Source organism: Chelon labrosus (genome assembly GCF_963514085.1).
Source record: "Chelon labrosus genome assembly, chromosome: 1".
Taxonomy (NCBI): Eukaryota; Metazoa; Chordata; class Actinopteri; order Mugiliformes; family Mugilidae; genus Chelon; species Chelon labrosus.
The window spans coordinates 8492430-8504072 of NC_140337.1; the positions used below are offsets into that span (position 1 = coordinate 8492430).

General features: G+C 41.7%; 1 protein-coding gene across 1 annotated transcript; it reads right to left on the reverse strand.

Annotated features, from left to right (window-relative positions):
• Nucleotides 1-6477: 6477 nt before the first annotated feature.
• b4gat1 (beta-1,4-glucuronyltransferase 1) lies at nucleotides 6478-11643 on the reverse strand. The gene is made up of 2 exons (XM_084552187.1): nucleotides 9924-11643; nucleotides 6478-9044 (listed from the first exon to the last, which is right to left on the reverse strand). The coding sequence occupies exons 1-2, from the start codon at nucleotides 11013-11015 to the stop codon at nucleotides 8853-8855; spliced, it is 1284 nt and encodes a 427-aa protein (XP_084408313.1). The 5' UTR covers nucleotides 11016-11643; the 3' UTR covers nucleotides 6478-8852.

The following is an 11643-nucleotide window of genomic DNA, read 5'->3' on the forward strand; positions in this document are numbered from 1 at the left end:
AGGCTGCTCGAGGGGTGTGGCGATGACATCATCGAAACGCAAATATGCGTTTTCCCCATCCACACGAACACTCCAGGGCTGCGTTTGCGAATTTTTTCACCCTGGGACCAGGTTTCAGAAAAGTGCGTTTTAAGGTAATGCGTTTACAGGATTCGTTTGGACGATCGGCCAAAACGATGCAAAACATCTGCATTTAGACCAAAAAGCGTCTCCGTGTGGATGGCCCCTTAGACATGTAGCACCCACCTAGACCAGACCAGGCACCCCCACCCCATAGCAGTGACACTCCTTGATGGCAGCAGCCATCCCCAGCAGGATGCAGCCTGACAGGCACACACACAAAAACACTTTAGGAACAACTCAAAAAACATGAAGAACAGCATAAGGTGTTGACCTGGCCTCCAAATTCACTAGATCCCAAATCGATCAACTGTCTGTGGGATTCACTGGAACATGCCTGATCCACAGAGGTCCTTTTCCAGAGGCAGGTTCTCACAAGTCTACAATCTTAATGCTCAGTACTCAGTATTCGTTCTTGCCATGGCAATAACCAGAGTCAGAGCAACAAGCACTTTTTCACTTCAAGATGTCTGGACATTTTATTAAGATGATCTTTCCAGGTATGGCTAACCTGTGGTTCAAGTTGCCATTCTCTACAGTTCAATAAACAACCTCCAGACAGTATCATGTTGGCTGTTTGAGGGATCAGCTTATCGCGAGCTCACGGCTAGCTGGCAAACTCTAATTTAAGCCTTTAGAAAAATAGCCCAGCAAATCACCGCTTGCACTGGATTGTTTACTTTCTTGTTTGCTAATTGTGGTGAGGGAGCTTTGAATGCTGAGAGCTGACTGTCGGCGCGGGACAATGTTGTTGATGTAACTGGGTGAGAAAAATTAACTGAGGGAAGCCTGGAAACCCAAAGAAATTGATGGAAGTGATTTAAAGTCAGCACCAATCTTTTAGGCAGCTAACAAAAAGTGAACTAATAAGTATGTAATATGTAAATAATGTTATGTTATAATACTTAATTTACAGTATTTTACCTGGGCCTTTTGTTCCTCATTAGGCTTTGACATAAAGTTTGTTCAAGTTGTTGAATTACTTTATTGTACATACCATACATTCCACTACAATACTCAGTTAAAAGATTAAGGGAGTAAAATGTTTGAGAAATGCTGAAACAAGTTCACAAGTCTTAGTTTGAAATAATTTTTCCTCTAGATTATCACTTGATATTTTTATCGCGGTGTCTTTCTTTGTCACAAAAAACTCGTCTTGCTCCACGCCCCTCCATCATCATATGTAACAGGTGTTACTGGAGTTGTTTAGGAATCCCGAGGGATTTAAGGTGGGACTTATTCTTACCTAATACTATAATGCTCATTAATTCCTGCTTTGGTGACTTATCTCCCCTGATCCTCTCTGGACCGCCCGGCCCAGCCCAGCCCAGCCCGGCCCATCCTCGCCCTCTTGTGCTGCTGACAGGGCCTGGACAGAAAGACCGCTGAGCCGTCAGGCGGGAAGACGCATTTGACGGATAATTTGTATTTTAGAGGGGTGTTGGATAAGGATTGTATGGGTATTTGTCTGTTTGGGCGGATCACAGATACAATTTTTGTGACCTGACGCGTGCAATTTGGGGGTGTTGGCGGGAAGATTTTCTTCTAAGGCATCTTTTGGGTACAGACCTAAATTTGCATCTTTTACATTGCTGCAGTGAATAGATAAATAGCTGCAATGGTGCACTGCCAGGTAAAGAGTACATGGATCATTTGTTAATTGGTACTGTACAAAATTTATAGTTTAATTCAGTGTAAGTGAACAATGAGCATTTCTTCATCAAACTGTATTGTTTTAGAGCTCTGTGGTCTCTCTGATGGCATAATTACACTTATTTCATCTGATTAGTTGATTCGAAGTGCACACCAAACTATTAAAACTCCTACTAAAAACCTTGGTGGGTTGGTGACCTTTCAGTTAAACAGAGGTGGTCTCAGGGTGGTAAAGTCCTATAGTGATCACTTTGTGTAGCACTTTGTATAGGCACATGTCTGAAAACATTAGGGATGGTCATATGGAGTTAGCCCTTTATTTATTGTTGTTATTCAACATGTGTCACCCCCATTGGCTCCAGGTCACCCCTTAGCTGCAGTAATTTGAGGATCACCTTTCACCATTGACCACAAACATGAACACATTGTGGTCATCAGTTAATTGACCGCACTCCAGCAACACAAAATAATTATAGTTGTTTAAATGATGTATTTAATGAGGTACAGTCTAGCCGGAGTATTGTCTGTCATTTAGTTGCTGAGATGTCTGGTAGATGTGGGTAAGATCTCTGTTGGAAATTTAAAGAGCTAGGTTGAGGAAGCAAAATCGTTTTTTGGAGCATTTTACAAACAATTTTACTAGCGCTGTCAAAACATTAAAATAGTTAACTCGCGATTAATTATATATAGATAATATGAATATTTTGCCTGTTTTTAATATTCTTATCAGCATAGGCGTATGCTTGCTTGATGCAAATGTTTGATTTTATTATTGCTACTATCTAAAGCAATGACAGATTATGCTCTGCACACTTAAAAAATATGCTACGTCTATGTTGCAAACTATCCACCCATGTCCTGTACCTTCACCTGTGTGCTTGTGGTATTTGAGAAACGTACTCTGGTGGTAACTCAGTTCATTCAGTTCTTGTCTTGAGAACCATCTAGCAGAGCTTTGATGCTAAATGTCATTTAAATTACTATTTCTTGCCCAAGAAGGTTCGTTTATGTTTTCCATCCACAATGGTTCTGCTTCATCGTTTATTGGTTTCCTAAATTACGGGTCAGGTTAAAGGTCAAATCACAGAATATTTGAGCTTTAAGTGCATTTTAGGGGCATTAAAATGACCGTGGATGGTGCAGGGCAGAGCAGAGACATTTTTGTGTCTTAAAGTTGGCAGATAAAATGTATTGCGTTGCATTTGTCAACCTCAGTATAATGTTGAAATCTCCAAATGCTAACCAAGTGTAAATGTTGTAATTAACGTTAGCGTCACACCTTATAATAGCTATTTTAAACTGCTCAACAGTTGTATTTACCGTATTAATCGCAACATCTGTGGTTCAACAGGATTTCTGTTGCACCTGTACAGACTCTGGCGGCCTGAAGGCAAGAAAGTCCACTAAAAATAGTGAAAACAAACACAGCCACCCTCACTTATGGCTTATATTGATTTTGATTAAAGTCATGTTGTGTGATCCTTTGGTACACAAAGGCTGACAGATCGACTAAAGTTTAATCTGTCATATAATTCCTGCTTAATCTCCTGTCTCACAACTGCTATATTAAGTGTATTAGCTACTGTAACTGCCCTTCTACGTTTGCACCAACAGCAAGTGAATAAGCTTCAATATTCTGTATTTTACATTATACACCTTTTAGGATTGTAGAGGAAGAACTGTTTTCTGTTGCAGCAGTTGTAAGGCATGATAATTTTACTAAAATCCTTCAGGTAATCTTTGAGACGTTGTTGGCAGACACCCAGTTTGTGTTGTGCAAACACTGGGGTCATTGTATCATAGCTTCCATCATCTGTTACTGTTTTATTGTGATAAATGAGCCTTGTATTAGCGCATCGATCGAAGCAGAATTAAGTACCCGTGTCCACGGCCGTTATGTGTCTGTGCTTGTGTGTGTGTGGGTGTGTGTATCTTGTCAAGACCATACGTTTGTGTAACGTGTGCATTATTTAAACCTATACGGGTGGAAGACGTGTACATGTAAGCCAGATGATTTGTAATGATTACTGTGTAACTTTTTTTTTAGTCTATATGTTGATTGTATCTTTTCCTGCTGCGTTCATGTGACAGCAGGGGTGGAAGGCTAAGAGGCGTTAGCTTGGTGAGAAGGATTACCTATATCTGTTAGGCCTCCTTTTCTTTCCCTGGGCAGTGTCACGTCTCATTACTTCTGTCCTCCAGCCTGGCGTTAGAGTCTGGCTTTAGCAGGATACATTTAAAATGCGGGCAGCCGGGGCGTCCAAGAACACCAGGTTTAGAGACAGAGTGATATGTGTGCCCTTCGCCTGAGAGGCTTTTTACAGTAAGCAGACAGGTAAACGTCTCCCAAAGCTGGCATTGATGGCAGCTAAGCCTTGACTTGTTTAAGTGAAACGGATGCCTACATCACAAAGAGAGAGAGAGACACACTTAGCATGTGGCTACAATCTGTTGTGACTGTGTTATCAAGAAATGCTACATCTGTGTTTTGGGGTGAGAGAGCTGCAGGTAATTAACATGTAACTGCACATGAACGAACAGGAGGGGGAGGTCATACAGAAAGACTAGTTGTATAACAATAGACAGAAATGAACCACTTTGATTAATCAATGAGTCACCCAAGTAATTTTAGTTTAAGTGTAACTGCAAACACACTGTGTGTGTGCATTTATCTTTTGCAACAATTGGATGAGGACCAAAACAATTTGAAGGTTTTTTTTAGCACTTTGTGACATTTTTGGAATAAATAATGAGTAACTGCAAATATATATTTACTCTCAGTTCATTAGGTACACTATTGCACACAAATGCATTCTAATTTAACGGTCCTGCACCAAATCTCAGCATCACGAAGGTTGAAATATTATATTATAACAGCATTTGTTTAAAATAACTGAGAGAACTGTTGATTCAACTGTGTTTTCATTTTGGAGGCTGTGGTCTTTTACCAACATGTTTCTGGTATATTGACAATCCCATTTTAATCAGTGGGCCAGGCTAAATAACAAAAACCCTCCAGTGTTTAATTCAGTCCAGTTTAACAGCACCATAAATTACATCCTCCACACTGATCGTCTAGTGGAATTACCGCCTTCCGGATGCTGTTTCAGCACAAAGTTTTCACTAGTGTACCTAATGTTTTAGCAACTGTGGAGAAGGCTGATATTGAACCTGTTAAAATCCTATCTACCCCCTGACTTTGTTACAGAGATCCTGCACCTCTCATACAGCTCTAGTATTTCTATTTTTTAAGTTTGGTATTCTCACATATTCAAAACCCCCACACCAAGACACTTAAGCTAACAAATCACTTGTTCAATATGCAAAGATCTTTTCAGGCATTTCTCTAAACCAATTGGCCTAATCACTTGTAAATCCTTCCAGTCAAGTGGCTCATGAGAAGACATCGCTGATGTTAAGCTGAATGACATAAACATCCTCTATTGTGTTTTTGTCTTCAAGCTGCTGTTAAACATGCTACAGTGAACAAACTACCACTTCATTTGTATCCTCGTTTCATTTTGTGAATTCCTTCCATCGGCACGGGTCACTAACTCTTTCTTTTCTCCCCAGTTCATTGACCCGTACCCCAGGCCCTGTATGTCTACGAGGCATGTTTGTTGACCCCTTGCTCTCGTTGCCCTCACCGTCGTCATCCTCCTCTCAAGGAACCCCCCCACCCCCACCCCCTCCCAGCACCTGCTCACCTCGCCCTCCAGCTGGTTCCCTCCTCTGTCCAGAAGCCGTGGAGCTCTCCTGGCCTTAGCAGGATGGCTAATCTAGATGGCGGGAGGCCTCCCTCCTGCTAGCGTACACAAGAGAGGGCAACCCTAATTGCTTATGTCATAAAGCTTCCTGACCCAGATAAGCCTTCACTCCCCAAAGCTGTTGAGATAAACCCCACTTTACCTCACCAAACCTGCCTCTCCTGATCCACCACCCCCTCCTAACATTTCTGCACCTTCTGCCACATTATTAACACCCTGAGCAGGGGCAGAGGAAGATGATGGCGAGATGAAACCTCATGCCTTAGTGGTATCCTGAATGTATACAATTATACCTGCACCTAATTAAAGTGTGGATGAGGAAAAGAAGCCTAACTAACAGGTATGTATATACCAGAAGGCAAAAGATTTACTGATGATTAGTCGTTCCCATTGAAGGCTGACCTAAAGCCAAAGTGTGGAGTTGCGTGCTGGTAGCTCTCGTGTGTGTGGCTCATTATTAAGGCTTAGCCACAAAATGCCACAACACCTCGGATAGTTGTCAAGTGCCGGACGTCACACGCGGTCCACTTAACCAACAGATGGCCCGCTCACCAATCAGCACTCAACTTTGAAGCTACACAAACAGATAATAAATACAAGTTTGTAATTTAGAAACATTTAATAGGATATTCTGTATGTTTTGTTTGGTTACTCATGAATTGTAGCCGTTTAGTAGCCGTTACACAAGTAATTTGTTCAAACAGAAGCCTTACTAAAAACGCCATCAACTCCACTTTGGTACAAATCTTAATTACTAAGTAGGAGCTTTTAATTGGATGCGGAGCCACCTCACTTTGTAATCACCCATTACATGCTGTTGGTGCAGGGATGCTTGTAAACTCTCGTCTTAAGCTATGCTACACCAAAGGTTAATGTCAGCTGTGTCAAGTGTTCAGAGAATGATACTACCACAAATAACTTGGTTTTCTGTGAATAACACACGGCACTACACACTGAATCTATTTACGTTCAAATGAGCAAAGTCGGCTGCGTTCTGTTTGTTGGAAACATGTTACTTAGAAATTGAGTGCTGTAATTCTTTCCTTGACCTGCCCTTAGCTTCTTTATCTCCTATTTAAGTGATACTTCTAGAAACACTGTTGACACTACTTGTCATTATAAATCCCTCTGGTGAAGTTAATTGATTGGATTTGTGCGTTTCCAAGAGCTCAAGGAAGCTGTCTGAAGACCAGGAACCGACTGTGGATCAAATTAAAAGTCATCCGGGAGGTTTAATAAGAAATTCAAAACAATACAAATCAGGCATTATGCTTTCATGAAAACAGAATAAATACCAAAAAGTAAAGACATTCTCAAATAAGGAAAAGACATATGAGATATAAAGCACTGCACCACATAATCACAAAAAGTAATTGGTTCAAACTGATCCCACACCATAAATACATTATTTTGTGCTACAGTTTATTGGTTGGGATCATTTAAAAAACAAACAAAAAAAAAATAAACGCCTGTTAAAAAATAACCAAACATTTTTACAATAAATATATCATAAACATTAAGAATGAGGAAGGAAAAATATTTAAATCTCTTCTAAAATCAACAATTACATAACAACCAATCTAAATCTTTTGCTTCTGCATACACTGTAGCATACATATGCAATTACACAAAAAGACATGAGAAGAGTGGTAGTTGAGGTTTAATACTGTTTGTATGTACCATAGTGTTATAGAATAAAATGAGCTATTTGTTTACTAGTGGTTAAGATGGCATTTCCACAGAAATCCTTTAGACAACACAGGCTGATTTTACTGTGCATTATATTTATCTTCTACCCTCTATAACCATGCTACATTTCCGCCTGTAGCTGCCTGATTTTCTCTACAAGAGGTGGAAAAGCTCTAGATATCATAGAGGCATACAAGTGTTAGATCCTCAGTGTTATTATAATACAGCAGTTTTCTCCAGTGTTGGCAAAAAGCTAGTGTTGTACATCGTCTCCATACAAACATTTCCCAGTATTTCATTGATCACGCAAGGAGAGTCGTCTCATCAGTTTGCAGCAAGAACTCAAAGAGTACCAAAAACTTCTGAGATGTGCTGACCGTTGTGGCGCTTAGTAAAAGCACATCCTTCTGAGCACCGATCAACACAGGTGTTGATTAATCCCTGCTGCTGTCACTACAGGGTATAATACTGCATATACTGCACCTACCACTCAAGTGGCTGTTGCCATCTAGTGGTCAGAGCACAGTACCGACTGAATTTCAAAAGGCCTTGGTTCCACTTTATTTACAATCACTGAAAAAATATCATTTTGTTAAAAACTGGGTCTCTACTTAGCCTGATAACCAGACTTAGTTAACATTTAGTTTATTGCCAATAAATGTACTGAACGAATGGCAAAAATGTCCAAGAAAGAGTTTTGTGGACTTCCAGACAGAATTTAAGGTTGGACTGAAATTAAACTGCATGTTTTCAATTAGTTTTTTTATCCACAACATGTGCACATTTCTGTAACTCAATAATTCTGATTCCAAATGGGTTCTGGTTTCACAGCTGTGCCTCCTACTCTTGTATTCACGGAGAAGAATATATTAGATCTCTCTCTACATAGATGGAGAACACTTCTTCATATCAGTCAATCATATCAAACCAATTTCATCTCAGTCGAATGATGTAATTTTAAACAGTATATTTGTAAAGCATCAACATCACTGTTCTATCTTTGTGAGACTTAACAGCCACGCTACAACCTGCTGCAAAAAACAAGAGTCACGTTAGCTTCCATGCTAATGTCTTCTTAAAAACCAGGACACATTTGTGATGCCCCTTAGCTTTCTGAGTGACTAAATGAACACCAACTTCTTACATCAGGTTGCAGACTTCTTAGCTGCTGCACATATAACGACGTCAAAATGATCTCAGGTCAGTTTAGATACTGGTGTTGTCCTTTTTTTTTTTTTTTTATTCTTACAGCAATGACCCATGGCTCTTTCCCCTAAAAGGAACAAGGCAACCGGTCATGTTAAATTCAGTGGAAATTTCGTACCTATGTTTATTGCAGTCACTCAAAAAGATTTTAAAATAGAATAACATTGCTTTTATATTAGCTTTAGTTAAGTACCGATAAGCAGGATGTACTCAGAAATCCCCTGAGATAACTTCCTGTTATTTTCAAATAGTTGGATTAGAAAAACTAGGACGTTTATGTGCTGATTTTGAAAGTTGAGTATAGAGGGCTTGACTGAAAGCCAAATCTGGTGACAATAAGGAAAAGTACATCATTTCAGCTGAACACAGATTCTAATAGAGACTGATACAGACAGGATACAGAGCCCTTCGTCTGTTTCAGCATCGTCTGGCAGAGGATGGGTATTTGGTTTTCAGGCCCTCTTTGAAGCTGCGAAACAGAACCCGGTTGCGTTTGTTCTCCTCGTCTTTCCTGGCGTGGAACTCCCCCTGGATCTTGAAGCCGCGGTGCACCACAAAGGCAGAGCTGAGCACAGAGAACTTGTATCCGGCCACATGGAGCTCACAGGCCTGGAGGAAGACAGAACAACAGGATGAGAAAGACGAGGTAAGTGATGAGAAAGACCAGAGTGGGGAAAGAGATTGTAGAGAGCAGAAAAAGTGAGAATAAAGGCAACAGAGGGGAAATGAGGAAGAAAGTATTAAGGTGTATAGGGTGTAAAAAAAGGGTGCAGGAATTATGTTTTAGAAAGAGCTCACGAGGAGTGGTGAAGTTGATCATGGTTTAGAGATGTTGGGAAGAATGTAAAAAGAAGCCACTGAAGGAGATGAGAGACTGAACAACTGAAAACAATTATTGTAAAGTAAATTCATTTGAATTTACTGATTTAGTGTTGCAATGTCACAAAGTCTGGCAACTCTTTAGAAGTAAAAACTGAAGTCATCAGTCCTAAAGATATCTCCAAACGATTAAAGCTCACATCTTCAACTCTCGCAGACGTTCTCTCAAAAAGTTGTAAGGATAAATTGATCTTGGCACTTGATTGCCAAAACATTTTGAGAGGGTTTGTTGGTTTTCGTCTTTTTGTGGAACTACAAGGGCCATCGAACTGTTTAATCTCAGGCTTTCACCAAACAACTGGACTGCTATCACATGTATAAGATAAAAGAAATACATCTAAGGATGGATAATTGTCAAGCACCAGGTTGTGATAAAGGTTTGGAACCCAGCAGTTTTGGGACTTAGCCATAAACTTGGGGCTGACAGCCTTGGAGTTCATAATTGTAGTGACCAGTTATGATTTTGGTCAATATTCACCTGATGCCAAGTCTGGTATTTAGAAAATATTTCTGTAAGCCATTATCTAGCTGTAGTTGTTACTGGGTTATTTTCTATCAAACCATGGTCAAAAATAAACGTTTGCACTTAAATGTTAAAGTTTTACCAACCTGGCTGATACGATTGAAGCCATATTGCTTGAAGTTCTCGTCATAGAGGGGCACAGTCTGGGGCCCAATGTAGAAGGGCTCCCAGGGGTCCACCCAGGTGAGAGTGTAGGCAACTTCCAGGGTCCCTGTCCCTCTAACGTGGCTGTTAACCCACTGTGAGTAGTTGGTGGGGGCTTGACAGCGAGGACACAACTCTTCATAAAAAGGCCGGACTTCTCCTACCTGGTAGAGCTGAACCAACTCCGGCTTGGTGGCAGGCATCTTCCTGGCGTGGCGTATCTCAAAAGCTGGCAGGACGAATACTTCATCACTTGCTGGCTCACGCCTGGAGATCATGTCTAGGAACTGTGGGTGTAGGTCAGCACTTGGCATCATGTCAATGTCAATGACCAGGATGTAGGAGGACTCTGTACCACTGCGGGCGACGTTACGAAGAAGGTTGTTGGGGTAGGAGATGTTTCCACTGATGGCATAGTTCTGGTATTTATCCCTGTGGGTCTCCAGCCTGGAGAACACAGAGGCACAGTCCTCAAGCCCTGCAAAATGCTCCCGGTCCTGTTCAGGGAAGCTGGCAATCTCTCCTGAGAGACAGACCAAGTGGAAGTCCACCAAGGCTTGGATGTGAGGGCAGAAGAAACTGAGTGCATACACCAGAGCTGTGGCAAACTTAACATCTTGCCCATGTGCGAATATGGCCACAGACAGAGGGTTCTGCCACCTTTCCAGCAGAGATTCCAGGTGATGGAGGTTGTTGATAGTCGTGTGTGTAGCTAAAGCCAGGACATTGCCGCCTGGCTTCAGATTTGTGGTGAAATCACTTTTGATCAAATTCTTGTACACCCGGTACTGTCCACTGTTGTCGAAGATGCCCCCGGTAGACAGGGAGTACCTCAGGCGCTCCTTCCGCGAGTTCTTCTCTGGATGCGCATTTTTCTTGGTCCCGGAGCCTCCGAAGAGCTCGGAGTATCGGTACCGCTGCTGCTTACCGTGGAACTTGGATAGGAAGGACAGATATATGAGCTGCAGTAGCGCCACTATCAGCAGAGCACTCAGCACCACTTTGAAGACGGAACATTTCTTGGAGAAATGCATTCCAGAGAGACAAAAAACTGACCGACTACTGAACACAAAGCAGGTCCAAACAGAGGAGAGCCGCTTCCTCGAAGGCTGTCTATTTCTGTCCAGGCGCCCCAGCTAACGTTACCTACATGGCTACCACAATGCTAATACTACAGCCCTCTAGCCTAAGATACAAAGAATACAAAACTGCATGTTCATCTAGTGAGTGGCAGCGCTTACACGGATAGCGATTTATTATAAGACTCACGACAATCACGAATTGAGCGACCAGCGGGTCCAGTTTCAATGATCTCCATCAAAACATTTGTTACCAGACTGAGCTGCGACCGCGGCGCATGTCGATGTGCAATGACCGTATTCTACGGCGAAGAGGCGCATCTGAATTTGGCAGCGAGGCTCCGCTAGCTGCTTGCTAAGACAATGCTAACGGGTGTCGTGGAGATGAAAAGCTCGAGTTAATATTGCGGGAGCTCACATAAGGGCCGGAATATTACCGAAAAACTGAATAATCATATCAACGTCGCTCTATAAAAAGTCTCTCTATAAAAAAAAGTGGGCCTACGTACAGTAGTCACATGACGAGGTGGCCGAGTGGTTAAGGCGATGGACTGCTAATCCATTGTGCTCTGCACGCGTGGGT

Excerpts from the sequence above, each read along its gene's own strand:
- b4gat1 (XM_084552187.1), bottom strand. The coding sequence starts at position 11,015 with ATGCATTTCTCCAAGAAATGTTCCGTCTTCAAAGTGGTGCTGAGTGCT. Across the intron at positions 9,045-9,923 it reads GCTTCAATCGTATCAGCCAG|GCCTGTGAGCTCCATGTGGC; the intron begins GTTGGTAAAACT and ends GTCTTCCTCCAG.